Below are 18,319 nucleotides of genomic sequence, written 5' to 3' on the forward strand. Positions count from 1 at the left end.
TCGTTTCTATGTTATGTCATATAATGATGACTATACATAGAACTCAAGTCATTATATGACCATACATAGAACTCAAGTCTGCTATAGATAAATAACATATGATAATCCCATAAAAAGTCTATAAAGTTTCCTTGTTTGCAGAGTTTTTTGAATATTTTAACCCCCCAAACACGCATTAAAGAATTCCTTTATCAAAAGGTTATCTCTCTAATAGTAGGATACACTTCTAATGCCACAGATTGAAACACATTAGGGCCACATTGCCTCACTCTGGGAAGATCTTTGGTGCTTGATTTAGGACTGAGTTGCAAAAGTGGCCACGCTGTGAAGGGATATAATAGTTTTAAGAGTGCCACCTACAGTTACATTATTCATTCTTACACCTTGTCTCGCTGGGTTAATTAGTGAAGAAATTAAACAATAGTGAAGTTAACAATCTCCATAAAGGACCTCCGCAGGTCAGGTCAAACAGTGCTAATGGTCCTAACGAAGACACTCAGACACAAACTCTGGGTGTATGATGTAGTGTCCGGCCTGGTAGGGCTTCACCACGTGGAAGCAGCTGTAGCACCCACTGTAGAGAGACCATCAGAGCAGAAATTAGACCACAATGGTTCTTACTTTTGGCACGCTTTGACAGATTTATTCAATATTCACCTATTATTCTGGCTGCTAGACCTTCGTAGAGAGTGGTATTGAGGGTTGGTGGTTTGGGGTCTTGTTCGGAGCTGGGCCCCTGCATGTTGCCTGTCCATAACAATGTCATTTTGTCAGGATGAATCATTAATATTGCTCATTAACAAACAGTATCTAGGGTTTTCAGGGTCTAAAGGTCAGGTCAAGAGGTCTCTTACCTGAGTTGCGGGGCTGATAGTGGATAGACAGCCCTGTGAAAGTCAATTTGAATGCAAAGAAAATCTATTAGAATCAAGTTTGGTTAGAGGCTTCTTTAGACTGTATATACATCCAATGTAGTGCTACCTTGCTGTTGGCTTCCTCCAAGCTGCATGAAGCTTAAACTCAGTGCCAGAAGGAGGCTCAGTCAGTTGTAGTTTCTGTAGTGCGTCAGCAGAGGGCAGAGCTTGTGCTCGGAATGGGTTGACAGGAGGCATGAGGTTTTGTTTGCCTTTTATCAGGAAGTTGTCTGGACAAGTCACAACTGGACTGTGGAAAGATAAATGTCTGACAGGGGGGAAGAGGGGACGGCCAATGTCCGCAGGGGGCGAGGGGTGTGGTAATGTGCGGCGTGACCTGTAGTTGGACTGAAGGCTCTTGGGAAACAGAAAGTCCTGTAAAGACAAGGGATAAAAGGACATGTATGGGTAGAAATAGAAAATAAATAGAAGACAAGGTGAATTAAAAACAATATGTAACTGTCGTTCTTACAATTAGTTCTATATATCTTTTTTTACATGTACAGCAACTCACATTTGATATGATTTTACTATAATAATAATCATTTAAAAAGCAGCTTTAAAATCTGTCTTTACAAAGTGCTTGGACAAAAGCAAAGAAAGAAAAAATATGTTATACAGTAATACAATAGTTTTTAAAGGAATGCAAATATGATAAACGGAATAGAAACGCAATAAAAGGAATGTTAAGACCACATAAAAAATGTATTCTTTTTGAGTTTACCAAGAGATTTCAAGATTCGTTGAAGATTATGTCTTTCTCTCAGTTCTTAGAACGTAAAGAACAGTCATGTTTTAAATTAGTTATAATAAATTAAAATGTGTTGAGTAGGTTTTAAGCTTTTTGTTTCCTTTACAGAAGGATGACTATACTCTCTATCTCTCCTGATCTCTGTTTACTCCATGTCGGGGGTGAACAAATAAGCATTGAGGAAGTTCTGAATAATAGATGTGATACAGCTTTCATCCAGCAAAGGGAAATGTAAACAACCAGCCACCAATTAGAGTAAGGCACAATAGTGTGGCTTAATGAAGATACTGCCAACAATAAGTGACCCAATTAGCCTTGTTTGACATCGAATGCATAAAATGTTTCATTAGCTAAATACATTGATTATAGGACTACCACTTCCATTTTCTCCAGAAACTGTCCTTGCACAATCATAAATAAATATCCCTTTAAACCCATGCAGTCCATGGCTGTTCCTCTTACCGGCCGGGGCTGGGGGTTGTTCCTGCGGTGGGCAGAGGTGGGTCGAAGCTGTTCTCGTTTTGCTGTGCCAGGAGAGGCAAACTGCTCTTTGTACATAGTTAAATAGAGCTGAGGAGCCATCTTCACTTATCGTCTTTTCACCTGCTCCCCTCCAGTCTGTTTAAAAGTTATGTGCATCCTTCTCCTCCCCTGTCACCTGGTGGCTCCTCCCCTCATTCGTGTGCATCTGTTATTCTTTTACCTGCACTTTTGGTATGCAAATGTCCTGAAGTGTGTGTTTTCTCCACTGAAAACTGTTGCTGGGTTCTGCACGCCACCTACTTTATGTGTATATATTACTCTTCCTGTGTTCAATGGATCAGAACACAGCACGTTTGCATGCATCAGTAGCTGTAACCCCTGCTTGGATCAACGAACAACTACAGTAGATGGTAAAATCTTTGTTATACATGCAGCTATTGTGATGAATCTAGGCTATGTTGTAAGAGATGGGTGAAGAGCATCCTTGGTGAACCAGAACATCTCTTTGTGCCACCTGAGCACACAGACACTAATCCCCTTAAGCACCAGGCCCCCTGCAGAGACACACATACCTGGGGTCACTCTCCATGACTCCCTCCCAGGGGCCCTCACAAAGTAACCAGCATTGATCTCAAACATAAGGCTTCCAGCTCTTTTGCTGCCTCAAAGTTAAAGCAACATAAGTCTTATCTGAGCTGCAGAACTGGAACAAACTGGAGCAGGGATGGGATTTCTAAGAATCTCCCACCACCCAGGGTCACCTCTATTCACTGTCAGCATGCCACATGAGCATCAATAATTCACCAAAGTGCTGTAGGGTGCCATTGTGTCTCCACTGCTTTCACTGAGTTATCTGTGACAGGAACTGGCTGTTCATCTCGCTGCGGTGGTCGGGCCTTGTTTGACAGCCACGTTAAGCCCAGTCAAATCCATGTCAACAGATGCAGAGAGGACATGGGGAATCATAGTAATGATTGTGGCAGGAACGACCTTCACTGGGCCTCTGAATCAAATCCAATCACTAGTTTGTCCCTTCTGTAGTATACTTTGACGCAAGGCAAATCCCAAACTCTTCCTTTTATTCATACTCTCTACATCACTTCCAAACAACAAAAGTACAGTGTATTTGATAGAAAAATGGATAAAACATTTCAAAGCAAATGCATGCTTCTTTAAGTTATGCATGATGATCAGCCTCAGAAGATTCTTGTTGCATGGCTTTCATGTTCTGCACAGCCAGTGAAGCAGACGTCCAACATGTGCGATGCGGACTTCAAAGCCCTTGCCATAGACTCACAGTGTTATTTACTCGTGCTTGTATTTCGCTGCCGCTTTGAGCTTTATGTAGAGATAATCAAAATTCTGTAAGAGAGAACAGACAGATGCTGTGAGAGGACAAACCGGAAGTGTCAAGTGTTCAAAGCACAAGAAGAAATGCAGGGTGCTATGCAAAACAGTATGAATGGACAATGTAAAAAGGGTACATTTACGGACCTGAATGGTGTAGTAAACGATTGCCAAATAAGCCGCAATGCAGCCGCCGAGGAACAGATCAAAGGCTGCAGGCTTCACTCTGGAAGAACAAGTATATGAGAGTCCAAACATATTGAAATAAAAGTAAGAACAAGATGTATTTGAACACAGAAATATTTACCTGTACATCACAATTTGTTGGCTCATTTGATCAAAAAAGGTAATGTCAGGGTCCCTGTTTGAAGACAAATGGTTGATCATTAGTGATATTGTTGGATTTCCTCCTGCATTGATCAGTATGTGTTTGCTTCTTCTTCAACAGCGTACTTCTTGTCCTGCCGGAAGGTGTGTCTGTGAACCTGCTGCAGGTAACGCTTGAACTCGTGCTCCAGAGAGTTAACCAGCAGGATGTGAGCCGGCTCCTTATCCAGCAGCTGGGTGGCCCGAGGGACCGATGTCAGAGAGGACATCAGACTCGACATGCGACTGTCGTGAAAGTCCTACAGCCAGAATGTAGACGTTTATTCACAAAAAGAAGAAAGCAGGAAAGGTCTCATGTTCCATTGCACAAAATAAAGGCTGATGTATGGTCAATATTGACCCATGAGAAACAGAATTCTTGAACTGTTACACTCCAATATATATTTAAATAGTGGGTTTAGTCAAATGCCTCCAATCATTGAATTAACTGAATTAACAAGCTGCAGTTAATACTAGGACCCAGGCCCTTGATATACACTGCAATTCCCATAAACTAACACCAGAGGTCAACAATTGTCAAAGATGCATTATATAAACGATTATATTTACCAAAATAACCTGAAACTTACCAATTGGCCCTTGAACACCTGCATATCTTTTGGTGAACCCTTGTGAAAATAAAGGGAGATCAAAAGATTAATTACAATGAAATGCAGATGAAAAGTGTCTATTAGGATGCATGCGTTATGTTTGTATGCATTTAATCACCTTGTCAGAGAGATTGTACATATAACGTGCCAATGTCTCTGCTACAATGACGCCATTACGTTTCATTTTCCTGAAGTCCACTTGTGACCTGTGGGAAGAAACAATACAACTGTTATGTGTTTCTTTGCATCATCTCTTCATATCCAGTGTCAAATAATCAGAATCAGAATTAAGAACCCACATGGTGTCTAGCATGGAGCCACGGTGCTCAGATTTGGGGTCATCAAGACGAGACAGAGTGAAACTTGGTATCCTGCGCAGGCTGTAGCGCTCGTGTTCCCACGCTACTGAGGACTCCACAAGATTGATCTTCTTATGGACCAATCCCACCTTCACCCAGGGGAATCTGGAGGACACCACCTGCAGGAAATTCACACATTTGAAGTCCAAGAAAACTGAGACAAACCAAGTCCATTTCTCTGGACCTAGCAGTAAAGTTTCTTTACCTCTTCCAGCTGTTCAAGGAAAGACTGTATGGGACTGTCTGGTTTAGGAGGGCGAGACACGTGCATGTACAGTTCATCACTGTTGGCCAGTGTATCCAAACACAGCACAAACTCCACATTATCATGGAGCAGACTGGACTCTGCAGAGAAAAGGTTTGGAGGAACGATTTAAACGGGCTGCTTATGTTCAGATATAGTAGTCCAAACACTTCAAGAAAAACTCACCAGCGTGGTCCAGATGATCTTCAATCCATCTCTTTGTGCCAAGGAAATTGTATTTTCCTCCTCCAGTTAGGGAGAACATTAAATTGAATCTAAAGACCAAAGATAAATCAGAACATGGTCAATAATTTTTATCTGGCTGCTCCAAATACTTTATTTTTTATGTTCTTCACTCATAATAAAAAAAGTATGCTCTCATAGCTTGTTGTACTTTTATACTTGTACTTTTAGCATCACTGGGAAATGTGGACACCTATAAACACTAACTAGCTTGTTTATTAACCTTATGTTAAAATGTACTTCTGTTGGGGGGGACTGCAACTCACGGTGGTTTGGTGCCAGGACTACTAAAAAGCTTCTGGAAGAGACGAACTAACTCCAGCAGGATGGTGACGCCACTGCCATTAGAGTCTGCTCCGTACGACAACCACTGTGGGAAAAACACAAACATATACTGTATATGAATGGAGAAAGAATTATACTGCAAATGTAAAAATAACCCTTGACCCCTTTTTCAAGACATATTTGCATACAATTATAAAATCCATACTTATTCCACACATTAGTGTCCACATGTATTTTAAAAACAAAAAGTAAAGTAGTATTAAGGTAAGTTAAAATGTATATTTTTCAATGTTAAAGCTTTACTGTATATGTTGCCGGGTAGCTAAAGTGTTACCTTATCGTTATAATACATGATGCACTATTTTCTATATTTGTTCTGTATTATAAATATTAAGTTATCAAATACATTTGATGGAGTAGACACAACTTAAGTATTTAAGTTTATGTACTTAGTGCACTACTGGGATGGGATGCATTTTTTGTCATTGCTAAACTAAGTCTCTGTTTTTTCTTTTTCTAAAAGCATTCGTAGATGCAGAACATACTGTGTAGATTGCATCACATTACTGCAATTACTTCTTGTATTTCTTTTCAGTTTTATTTCCTAAAAGTTCCTCTTTTCCTGCACCTGGAGGGTTTTATATAATTTTCTTTGACAGTCCCGTGCAAAATAATATATTGTATTTGGATATTTGTAGTAGTTTGCATAGAAACAACCAAACAGTGCTGAAAATTGGATTCATAATGTTTATGTAACTCACTGGTGCTAGCCCGTAGGAATCATAGTGGGCGGTGATTACGACTGTGGGCGCATCCTCCTCGGCTCCGGGAAGCACTCCCTGAAGAAAACATCACTAGTTATACATGCAGAAATAACGACTAATCAAAAGCCAAACTAATCCAGTTTGAAAACTGAAGAATGTCAATCAAATGTTTGAAATCATCTGTCCTGGTCCCATACTCACCTCCAGCGTGGTGAAGGTGGTGTCAGTGCTGCTCTTTATAGCAGCAGTGTTGCTCAACGACATCTGAAAGGCTGTAGCTGTCACCATACTTCGAAGGACTGCCAGAAATTAAAAAAAAGCATATAAACCTCAGTGTAATGTTTTTTCAGCATCTTCACAGTAAAAATAACCTCTTGCACCCCTCACCTCTGACGAATATAGACAAGGTCCTGGTGGCTGCAGCTTGCTTGACTTCCTCATACATGATGAGCAGTTTCTCATCCTCAGGCGCCACATATACTGGAATGAGGATCTCCTTCAGCAAGACCTCACTCTCACTCACCATGAAGGACTGCGAGGGGAAAAGAGGATTGTTGAAACTACTCTTTTTGATGCCCTGTGGTGTGGTGATCATTAACACTTGAGCAGGCTGTTTACCCTGGAGCACTAGGATGTGAGATATGACATTCGGAAACTGCCTGATGGATCAGAAAAGATGCTGTATTATTTGTACTTGTTGGCTTGCAGCATGTCCTGAAGCAACTTGTTACCTGTATTGAATCGTAGGGGATGGCAGAGATATTTGTGGGCAGCAGGATGAGGATGGCAGCAGCATTTTGCCTCTGGGCCTCGAGGTATTTCTCTGTGGTGAAGTCCATCACTTTCATGATGACGCAGCGGCGGGTCAGCACCGGCTCGTCTGCTGAGCGTGCCTCCGCCCCCAAGATGGCTCCACGGCAACCTGAACACACAAATAAAAGACGAGTGTAAAATGAAAACAGGCCGATGAGATTTTAAGCTGTTCTTCTAAGCAGAAATACAAAAGGAAATAATAAGTCTGTCACTAAGTTCTTTAAATTGATACTCATCTTTTTTAGCCATGGATGTATACTTATTTGACTTTATTTTTTGTCTTACTAATGTGTGCTTTTCTTCTCTATATTAAGTTAGCTTTGTCTTTAATATTGCATTCCTTTTTTTACCTCACTTTTTACTGTAACACCGTACATTTACCCACTGAGGGACTTATAAAGGATTTCTGATTCTGAGGATTCTGATTTTAGAATATTGTAATATTTTTAATCTGAGCTTTATTTATTTATGATAAAAATTGAAATGCAAACAATATCAGTTTATGTGATAGTATACATTGCTATAAATGAGACACTTTGTTAGTTTGAATTGGCTTAATTTCAATTAGCAACATTTTTTAAATTAGTGCATCTGTAATAATTATCCACCAATAAATATTTACTTTACACCAATGATCTTATTTGGTGTGGCAATTTAGTGTGATCCCATCTCAATCTTATTGAATCACGAATCATGATTGGTTAGCAAATGTAATATATCTCTTTCTTAAGTTTAAGCTGTTATCCCTTGTGGTATTCACATCAACAGCATAATCATATGTTGCTTTATGTTAAATCTAAAAAGTAACTTGTGACTCCAACTCTGAGACATGTGCAATGGAGCACAAATTGGAATAGAGGCAACTAGAAGTAAAAAAGCAGCATAAAATGAAAGGTAAACTACCTCAAACTGTAAGTAAATGTACTTTCCAGCACTGGATGTGCAACTCTCTGAACTTACCATACTTCTGTTGTACTAAGTTGTACTGTTGCATCCTGTAGGCAGTGAACTCATGGGAGGAAACTGGATGGAAAGCAGAGCCATGCAGCGACTGGACGTAGAGCAGCAGCACGGCAGCTACACTCAGTTCTCTCGGCAACATGATGTCACTTCCTGCCTGTGTCCTCTTATAGCCTCAATCTACAGTATGAGGGAAGGGTGACGTTACAGGAAGCTTCATTCAATACATTACATTTCATTGAGCTGATGCTTTTATACAAAGTAACTAACAACAGGTGCAATCAACCATGAAGATATGATATAAACTGAAAATAGCAAAAATAGTCCTGCAAGTACATTAGCTTTCACTATGCCAAACCACTTTAAGTGCTACTGCATTGGCTTCAATTAACGCCAAACCTTTCTGATAGATACAGAAGTGCAACTTTTTTTTAGGTTTTTAAATGTTTTGGCCAATGTGTAGTCGAAACAGGTGGGTTTTCAGTCTGCAATGGAAGTTGTGTTGACTTTCTTCTGTCCTGATATCAATAGAGACCAGGCCATACAGTATATACAAGGCCAGTCTATACACATTCAAATGTACATATGATTTCAATAGAGTCCAAATATTTTTTTATGGCAAGGATATTTGCTGTATTCGAAGTCTAAAGGTTGGCTATCCATATGGTCACGTAGAGTGTGCCGTAGTCTCCATAACACTGACAGATGACAGATATCTATAAAGTTCCACTATCTTTTTTGTGTGCAGGTAAATGTTCCTCACCAGTCTCCCAACGCTCCTGTCTCATGAACCTTCGTCCTAGGTCTTCCTCAGTGCTACTCCTTGCTGCTCTGACATGAAACTAGCTCCTGGGATTCAAGGCGTGTCCTGTACTGTAGGTAAGCCACCATTCGCCATCTGCTTCCAAAGGATCAACTCAAGGCTAATCACAAATACCCAACCCCCCACCCCTCACACTTGCTACTCTATCTTTCTATACCCTCATTCACTTGAGTAGATAATCACACATCACCCGCAGAGACTCTGTGTGGGGGGCAAAAGGTTTCATACAGTAGCTATTTGTTGCATCTCCTGCAGGGACAACAGTTGGAGAGAGTTGCACTTGACTTACTTGTAGACTTCATCCCCTAATGAGACTGTCTATTGGTGACATGTGTAAAAGATTGCTTAAAAATGAAATGGCATAACAAGGAATTACAAAAACCAGACACCCTCCAACTGCAGATATCTAATATTTATTTTTGATATGTTGCACTATACACAGAACTTTGACACTGTTAAAATCTAAATGGAACCAGTTCACAATCATCATTATAAGCACCTGACAAACAAACACAAAATAAAAAGCTTCAGTCTGGATATGGATTATTTCCCATTCTTGAAAATAAATTAAAAACGCACAACTGCAAATAAATAGCTTATGTTACAACACATTATTCTAGAGTCAAGAGATTAGTGAAGCTACACAACCCAGTGACACAATGTTAGCCTGCGACAGCCTGTGAGTGAATCAAATAGCATGTAAAAGAAAGAAGAAAAGAAACTCAGCACCATTTCCTCAATGTTGGTGTAACTGTACAGTTATAGTAGCCATTTTAGTCACCTAGTACTATTCGTGTATTTTTTCTACTTAATGCAAGTCGTTTTAAAATCTACACACATGGCACCATATTTGGCTAATTACATTTTTTCAAATACTTTTGTAATTTCAATGCTACAGAAACATTGGGGCAGTATAATGTAAAGGAGATGCCCTTTTAAGTGTTAACAGATTAACAGGATTTAGCATTTTTGTTCTCTTCCCAAGTAGCTTTTAGTTCCTTTACTCTTTACATACGTCACTATTCAGTTATTCCTTTGACCAGAGCAGAAACACCTCTTCCTTTGTTGACCATTCTTACATGTACGCAGATCTGGCACATCTTTAACCAAAAAAGCTCAAAGAGATGCTCTTTTTCCACGGTTGTATCTGAATGGATTTTCATGTAAATGTAAACAAATTGTAAACGTGTTAACAAAAATCAACAGTTATGAAAGATGAATGCAATGTTTTATATAACGCTGCAATATGTGCACAAAGTGAATCAAGATAAAGTTGTTCATAGTAGATGCGCACAGTATTTCAAAAGTAATTTCACATCCTAATCTCAAGTCCCTTGAATACGAGTCATACAGAATACACTTCAGCTTGTCACGAGAGAGAAGAACCTGCACCACAGTGTAAAGTGCACAAATACTTCGAACTGTAGTCATATGAAAAGAAATAAGAGTGTATCTAGGTTCAAGATTTGCTAAATAGAAAATATTTTTTTAGGTGTCATCAGATGTGCATTTTGTGTTTAGGGAAACGATCTGTTGTTTCAGAGCAGATTCACATGCAGGTGACTTAATCTTCTAGATATGTCTTTAGAGTGATGTAAACGTGACAAATAAACAATTTTTGTTCGGTACTTCCTAAAAACGTACTCTTCAACGTTGTGGGAAACATCCATCGGCAAAAAAAAAACATTGACAATACACAGCTGTGTCCTGTGCTACATATACACTTCCTTTCCCCAAATCAAATAAAAAAAAATCGGTTATATAAATACCTAAAGGGGAATATGCGCAAATGTACAACCATACCATTTTTTTTTTAATATAATTTCCATTCTGGCAATATGGAATCACTTTAAAGACATTCTTCTGAACCCACAACAGGTATGGCCAAAATTGAACAATGTTCTATGTATTTGCACATAATCTAAGCCTCGTATTAATATTCCTATTAATATTTTGTAACAACATTCATGGTGTTGACTGCCTTTGTGCTCCTTGTACACATTCACACTTGTGAGCTGTTCCGACATTATTTTTGACAGTTTCTCTCTACCTACTGAAATGACAGTGAGTGTACCTACATTTGAACTAACTTTGTGTTTTTTAAGAGCACGCCTCACATAATGTATCGTCAGCACAAGGATGTGTTAGGAGGTCGATTTAAACTGCGCAAGCCGGTCATTAGGACACAGTGTTAACAGGCAACATGCAAAAACTATTTGTTTTCAGCTTCTTTTAACTGAATATGACACAATTAAGCAATGAAAACAACCTTGGTGTAACAGAAAAACTTGAAAAAGAAAACTAGTGTTTTGAGTGTAAGCATTAGTGTTTCATCAGCAGCTTGATGGCTGAGCACTTCCTTCTTTGACATTTTTAGACCCACATGTCTTTTGACACATATATACACAGGAAGACAGAGCAGACTGGCTAAAAGAAATGAGAAAGAAATGGCCACTACAACACTTCGAATCTCTTCTTGTCCATCCAATCTGACCATAGTAGACTAGTAGAAGTGGACGTCATGGAAAATGCCGCCCTGTCAACCAATTTTGTTTCGGTTCTTCTCCACCATCTTTCATGGTCCTTATCCACAAGCATGAGATGGACGTCAAAGGAAGAAGAAGCAAAAGTAACGTGTTTTCCTTTAGAGGTAATGTTTCTGCCATCAATCGAGTAAGATGCACAGATCCAACCATAGGAGGAACGTGCACAGATACTGTACATATTGACTCTTCTCCTCAAGACCTATCTACATCTCTTAATTTAGCCTTTATAAAGCCTAGTTTCCCCTTTGTGCCTCTGCCAGCCGATAGTTCTTCCTCCTTTCTGCCACTCTGGTCAGTAGTTGGCCTCTGTGCAGGTGGAAGGCAGGAGGTTTTTTTGGGGGGGGGGTGGTGCTACTGGATTTGACAGGCTGTGGAGGGAGCAGCCTGGCAGCACATGCAGGTGGGGTTGACTGCTTTGGGGGGGATCAGATCCAGATCCTCGTCATCCGGGATCTCATCGAGCCGGTACCCATCCTTCAAGAGCTGGATGTTCAAGTCCTGGTTGATCTGCTGAGGATGCAAAAAGAGCAGTATCAGCAGAGCTTCGGGACAATTTTGGCAAATCCTTCAGCCGGGAGACTCCTTGTTGGTTAAATTAGTCTTATGTTAATTCCAAAAATCTTAATATAGGTGTTCAAAACAATGGTGATCCGAATAAATTAAATATTACAGAAACAGAAGGCAGCAGTGTATAGTGCAGGCAGATCAGTGGTGGCAATGAGGGGAATCAAGAAGCACAACATAACAAAATATATTCTACTCTAAGAGGAAGAAATGAAACAGGAATTTGGATATGACTTATGGAGAGATAATTACAGATGATTGTGACTATGAGTCCTCCGAGAAGACAGTATACATTTTTTCCAATGGGTGCACAGATACCTGGTGTGACAATGGAACTGGGTGATCAGGTGTTGATGTTTGGGGGTTCACCATATGACGCAGTGAAACAGTATAATGCGTGTATAGATACCTGGTCCCTCAGACATCTCACCTCGGCTGAGGAGTATCCTGATGACGAGTATCTGGACATGTCGAAGTCATCGTCACTGAGAGACAGGAGACAGCAGAAGTTAGACACAACCATATGACGGTCCAAACAATAGTAACATATGGTCACTTTTTTTAACGAGTAGTTCGGAGCAGCACATGTTGAGATATCCTGACTTTTAGGCGAAGTATAGGTAAGCCAATAGAAGGTGGCTCCTTCATTACCCATAATGCAATTCTGTAAGCTCTTTTGTCTTTCAAACTATGTGGTCCCAGTCTGTACTGCAGACTTTGTTTCAAATAAGTAGTATGTATGTATGAGGTTTTTCTTTTACAAAATGATAATATACAAAAGAAACTTAAAATGCAGTTGAAAAACACAACACAGACGGATCAGATATAAGTTATATAAATACATATTGAGAACATAACATTTGAATATTAGAAGACTTTAATCATTCAATAAAAAAACTGGAGTATAAAGATGTAAAGTCAGTCACTGTATATATATTTGTATTGTTAATAATTATCATAGTGAATAATAATATCTTTAATGTAACAGTGTAGAAAGATTTAGTAGCTTTTAAATAAGTGACTCCCTATCCATCCATATGTATGGGATATTTCAATAAGTAGGTGAGAAATTGTTTCTGTATTCTGTTTCCAAAAAGGTAATTCAAGGTTATTGTATATTTATTAATTTTTAACTTAGTTTTCTTACACATGATAACATTACAACCGTTTTCACAGACTGAGTAGTTAGACACATGTCCCTTTAAAGAATACTTTAAAGCTAACATGCTGTTGCCGTCTCTTGAGTCCTATGAAACGATTGGCTTTAACAATGAGGCTGAATGTTCACACTGTAGCGACATGTTCAACAAACTAGAGGCAACAATCAACCCTTTTTATTATAGATATGTTCCAAGAAGTAGAAATATCAGGCCAAAACCGCAAACAGGCTTTTTCCACTAAATGAGTAATCTGCCCTCGTCACTGTAAACAAACAGAACAGAGTGTCATTGTATAAAGCCTCTTCACTTGAAACTAAAATGTGGACAATAAACAAACGGGGGTCCTGTGTGCCAGAAAGCTTGTCAGAGGGTGTGTGCATGACGCAAGACATGATGCAAGCGTGGTTAGCTTGCAGAGTGCTCATTTCACATGAGAGAGTTTCCCTGGTGAGGACACAAAGGGTGGGACTCATCTGCGTCAAATGCAGACCTGCTGGTACAGAGTGGAAGGGAGCACACATTTCCCTCTGAGCCGCTTTTCCCCGTCCAAATCCTCACCCCGCTATCCGCTAATCCTGCGCCCTGGGAGAGGCTATACCCCTTTTTTAGGATCCCTTCTGTTAAGAACTCTCTCAAGTTGCTCTATGGATTAATGTTACCATGATGACAGAGTGAGACCTGCAAAACTACAAGATGGAACATGTCCTGTCCTTTTAGGTCAGCCTGACAAAGTTGTTTTTCATATAGTGTGATATTTTAGTGTTAGTAAATAATGTACATACCTGTCAGTGTCCAGTGCCACCAGGGGCTTCTCATCTGGGCTCTGGTCTAAAGACGAGTAGCCTTTATTTGGCACGACCAACCTGAATACGAGCACAGACAAGGAGACAGACGGACACAAAGAGGACAGATTTGAAAAAGCAATTTTCGCCGAGCAGTTAGATGCCTTCCTACTGAAACACACACTAACATACTTCCTAACATAGGAAGATAGGAACAGTATAATTGTACTGTAAATGTTGCTTTTCTAACGGGTCACAAAACATAAAAAATGGGGGCTAATCTGTAGCTTTCAGACTGCAGGCGTGTCTAGATTATCTTTTCCCTTCGGAGACTGAGTCCAGACCAGTCGGTAGCCTTTCTTATATTTCCACTAATCCACTGGGGAGTAGGATTAGACAGATGAGCCAGTTGTCAATGTTGTGGGTTGTACTGGGTTTATGCTCACCACTCGCACCCCCTTCCTCTCAACAGCTTTGTTGTGCGTTGTAGTAGTAGCATTACGAAGTCAAATGGCGTCTAATGACCCAAGCAGGTTGGCAGCTAATAACGGCTTCATTAGCAGGCCGAGCGCAGGTTACAATAACAAATTGCTTGAGATGCTAATGGATGCAAAGTGTAACATTTGTGCTGGAGGACACAACAGGAAATGAGCAGGCGGTGGACGCTGTTACCTTGTCCTGGAATTCTTCTTGGGCTGCTGATTGACAGGACTTCCCACAGTGCCATTCTTCACTGATCCCTTCCTGGCAAGATCCCTCTGTTTCTCTGGGCAACCACAGGATGTGAGGTCATCATCAAATGATTCAATACACCTCAACTTCAAGACCGTCAGTTGTGGATTATTTAGTTGAAAAAAACATTCAAATATGTTGAAAAGAAAATACTTTTCATTGTATCTGCTCTACAGCTGCTATGAATCATAGTCGAGTCTCTGTAGCCAGCACAGGCAAGACATTTGATTCATTATAAATGTCTTTTACAGGATGCAATCTTGAACATTTTTTTGAAATGCTGACTTCAGGGTTTCAGAAAACAATGTTAGTTGGCAATGTATTTGGAACAGAGCCCTTAGGAGTAAATAAAAACAAGGAATGTGGAGTGTGACAAGGCTTTCACAGTGTCGTGGCAGTACAAAAACAGTGGCAGCTCAGACATGTTATGGCACCTCTGACATGTAATACTCTCTGAACATTGTATGGTACTAGATCTATGTTTAACTGATGTCGAATAGACTGTCTGTGCTTGCTTTGACCTTTCATGATGTGCAACACAAATCTGCATACAGAGCTTTCTATTCTTTGCTGCTGCTCCTGTTCAAATGTAATTATAGTCAATGTAAAGGCATGTGATATATTGATTTGCAGCGTGTTTGTGATACCTATTTGGACTTGCAGTGGTGAGGGCTTGTAGTTCATGGCCACAGACTCTCCCTTTGTGTCAGGGTCTGCCTCTGAGGTGGAGGATGCAGCTGGGTCCTAAAATTAAAAGCAGAGGGAATATTTTTAACTAAGCATGAAAAAGTATATTAAATAAATGTACAACAGCTATCAATGTTACAGTGCTATGTATTAAGGTATCAATCAAGGATAGATTATGCAATACGATTTATGCAAAGTAAAGACATCTATACACGTCATAGTCTCTGCAAAGCGCCTTTATTTTGGAATTCATGAGGCACGTCGGGGTGACCATTTCTGTGAAAGCGCACCTCCTTCATGAACATCAAACAGTGCTTTAACATGAGAGTAGTGACACAGTATATATATATATATATATATACACACACACACATATACACATATACAGGAGGTATCTTTTTTTACTCTTTTTCTCGAAAATGATTGATTGTTTCTCATTTAAGTGTCTGGAAGAACCCAGTAATAAAATAATATTATATTTGCTTTTTGTGAGTTGATACAAATATATTTTTCCCAAATCGATCCCAGGCCCCTGAATTGGATCTAATCAAAATCGTATGGTAGCAGACTTTGTGATACCAGAATGATCGTACATTTATCCAAATAATCAATATATATTGCATCATAGGGACACTTGTGATTTACACCCCTAATAACAACGTGAACAACAAACATGTGACATCTTATTTTAGAACAATCTCATATATCTCAGATACATATCCTGGGGTCCTGTCTGTTCATAGACTACATTGTTTGCTAATTCAGAAGCCGACAGGAATATAACTTTGACCCAAGGCTTTAATACAATTCGAATCCACTTGTTCTATACTGTCATCTGGCACCTAAACACGGTCCTGAGGGAACACTCAACTCAAGAGCCACCATCTGATTCATCACCAGCTAGCAGTGGCCCAGATAGGCCACAAAATGAGCTCTTTTTTTAGGACCCGCATGTGTCCAATACCCTGGCAAGATTTCCCAGGCCTATGTGCAACTATAGCTGCCTGGCTTGCAGCATCAATAGGTCTGAGTGTTCTTTTATGTGTGAGCAGTGATGGCATGGGGAGGAGGCCGTGGGAGAACAGGGAGGTTGCTGTTGGAGCCACGGTTTCCCCAGATTGAGAGAGGGGAGCTGGGCCGCGCTAGGCCTGCTCCGTGACAGAGCTCCACATTATGTTGGTCCTACAGGCCTCCCCTTGTTGCACTCTGAGGGTCCCCAAAGGCCACATGGGCAAAGGCTACCGAGCATTTGGCTGTCAAACACTCTGTATTCTCTCCAGAGGAATGTCTGCTATATTTAAACGATCAAAATTAAATAACTGGAGCTGAAACTCAGAACGCTACAATTGAAAAATCACATGGGATCAGATCACTTCTCACATACTTGTATGCTATTTGTATTTATATATATATATTTTATGTATTTATATATATTTAATAATGTCAGATACAATCTATAAGTGTTTGATATCTATTTTAAAAAACACTTCTTCTTTTTTTTAATCATTCATCTTAAGTGTCTCTAAAGATTGCAGGGGGGTTGAGGGGATTGCAAAATAAAAAGGTCTAGAGATATTATAGGAATTCAGGCCAATTCCATGTGACCAATAAAGCTTATCCAATCTCACAGAGCTTGATAAAAAACGCATGAGTAATTAGCAGGGACAGTGAGAGGCTTATTTTGCATATCAATTTCCATGTGACACGTTTCAAAACAAGACGCCTGCCAAAAACAAAATCTGGTAAAACAGCAAAGCACCACACGGATACATGTAATGTCAAGGTAATGCGCACAAACAAAACATTTCACTAGAGCTGAATTGATTCTCAGAAAACAGTAGCCAACTATTTTGATAATGGTTTATTGGTTAAACAAATTACTCGTGCAAAAAGGGCAGCTGTTTGAGCTTCAAATATGGAGATTTCATGCTTCTTCTTGGTTTAATAACATCATTAAATCAATGTCTCTGGGTTTTGTAATGACAAAAGACTTCCTCTTGGACTTTGAGAAACTGGGCTGGATTTGTTTCACTATTTATGGATATTTGATAGACCAATTAATCTAGAAAATAATCAGCAGGTTATTTCGATGATGAAAAAAAGAGTCTGCTGTCAACCTTAGCAATTCGTCTCTTGTTATAAAAGAAAATGTCCCCACTTCTCTACAATATCGAGAGATGAATGACAGCTTGAAGTTTTTTTTCTTTAAACTGTGATCCACTAAAGCCATTCACCTTTAATGCATTCAATAGATGTATTCTAATCTAGCGATGAAGCATTGCTTCATCTAGCTGGAATAATGAATGAGAGCTGCAACAGTGAACTAGGAGCATGAAAGCACAGTGCACAGATGAGGCCTTCCCACTGTAACGAGCACACACACACTCTTTCTGTTCTGTGACAGGCGCTTCCCTTGGATCATTAAGGCTCACCCAAAGGATCTTCTTTTTCACACTTTTCTTCCACCATGGAGAGATACTGTGATGAGGTAGGGTCGAATTGTCTGTCAAGTAAATCCCTTTGAAATTATGCAGCAAAACTGGCGGTTATTAATGAAAGAGACGCAGTATTATGATGTCTGGGACAGAATTCACTGCCACTTCTTCAACATAATATGCATCCATTGCTGATACACACTAGCGGGGTATATCCCACAATAAAAAAACCCGTCTTAGGGATGCACCGAATATTCAGCAACCGAAAATTATCGGCCGAAAATGGTTAAAAAGGCCCTTTCGGCCGAAAAAATATCACCGAATGTCAGAGAACAGGGTTACGTTGATCATACTCCGCATATTTGTCCGGGTGTTTTGATTTCAAGTGGTGGAGTAAATCCCCGAAGTGGTGAAAGTCTTTGCAGTTACACCCCTGCGAAGAAATGTCAG

The 18,319-nt window shown here is 39.8% G+C and overlaps 3 protein-coding genes across 5 annotated transcripts in view; all 3 read right to left on the reverse strand.

The window, feature by feature from the left end:
• Window positions 1-120: 120 nt before the first annotated feature.
• On the reverse strand, window positions 121-2,259 carry LOC104965523 (uncharacterized). The gene is made up of 5 exons (XM_010794488.1): window positions 2,128-2,259; window positions 982-1,289; window positions 855-887; window positions 658-747; window positions 121-574 (listed from the first exon to the last, which is right to left on the reverse strand). The coding sequence occupies exons 1-5, from the start codon at window positions 2,245-2,247 to the stop codon at window positions 484-486; spliced, it is 642 nt and encodes a 213-aa protein (XP_010792790.1). The 5' UTR covers window positions 2,248-2,259; the 3' UTR covers window positions 121-483.
• A 1,171-nt stretch (window positions 2,260-3,430) lies between these two features.
• On the reverse strand, window positions 3,431-8,282 carry LOC104965532 (nicalin-1). The gene is made up of 15 exons (XM_010794499.1): window positions 8,141-8,282; window positions 7,099-7,289; window positions 6,755-6,899; window positions 6,569-6,666; window positions 6,365-6,442; window positions 5,585-5,688; window positions 5,262-5,350; window positions 5,037-5,176; window positions 4,772-4,950; window positions 4,591-4,678; window positions 4,452-4,490; window positions 3,949-4,121; window positions 3,803-3,856; window positions 3,643-3,721; window positions 3,431-3,510 (listed from the first exon to the last, which is right to left on the reverse strand). The coding sequence occupies exons 1-15, from the start codon at window positions 8,280-8,282 to the stop codon at window positions 3,454-3,456; spliced, it is 1,656 nt and encodes a 551-aa protein (XP_010792801.1). The 3' UTR covers window positions 3,431-3,453.
• Window positions 8,283-9,360: 1,078 nt separating this feature from the next.
• Window positions 9,361-18,319, reverse strand: part of fam219aa (family with sequence similarity 219 member Aa) — a 12,353-nt gene continuing 3,394 nt past the window's right edge. The window contains exons 2-6 of one of the 3 annotated variants that reach the window (XM_010794528.1): window positions 15,395-15,491; window positions 14,688-14,781; window positions 14,016-14,096; window positions 12,504-12,558; window positions 9,361-12,016 (exon numbers count right to left, since the gene is read on the reverse strand). In XM_010794528.1, the coding sequence (XP_010792830.1) occupies window positions 11,861-12,016; window positions 12,504-12,558; window positions 14,016-14,096; window positions 14,688-14,781; window positions 15,395-15,491 (483 nt within the window). In that variant the 3' untranslated portion in view covers window positions 9,361-11,860. Of the gene's footprint in view, window positions 12,020-12,482; window positions 12,559-14,015; window positions 14,097-14,687; window positions 14,782-15,394; window positions 15,492-18,319 lie in introns of all 3 variants that reach the window. The other 2 variants (XM_010794519.1, XM_010794511.1) reach the window with 2 other exon arrangements.

Source organism: Notothenia coriiceps, unplaced genomic scaffold (genome assembly GCF_000735185.1).
Source record: "Notothenia coriiceps isolate Sejong01 unplaced genomic scaffold, NC01 NC01_scaffold00002072, whole genome shotgun sequence".
In the NCBI taxonomy this organism is placed as follows: Eukaryota; Metazoa; Chordata; class Actinopteri; order Perciformes; family Nototheniidae; genus Notothenia; species Notothenia coriiceps.

Coding starts and splice junctions, on each gene's coding strand:
- LOC104965523 (XM_010794488.1), bottom strand. CDS start 2,247: ATGGCTCCTCAGCTCTATTTAACTATGTACAAAGAGCAGTTTGCCTCT. Junction 888..981: donor TGGAGGAAGCCAACAGCAAG/GTAGCACTACAT, acceptor TGACTTTCACAG/GGCTGTCTATCCACTATCAG. Junction 748..854: donor CTATCAGCCCCGCAACTCAG/GTAAGAGACCTC, acceptor TGTTATGGACAG/GCAACATGCAGGGGCCCAGC.
- LOC104965532 (XM_010794499.1), bottom strand. CDS start 8,282: ATGTTGCCGAGAGAACTGAGTGTAGCTGCCGTGCTGCTGCTCTACGTC. Junction 5,351..5,584: donor AGTCCTGGCACCAAACCACC/GTGAGTTGCAGT, acceptor TTTGGTCTTTAG/ATTCAATTTAATGTTCTCCC. Junction 5,177..5,261: donor AGATCATCTGGACCACGCTG/GTGAGTTTTTCT, acceptor TTTTCTCTGCAG/AGTCCAGTCTGCTCCATGAT.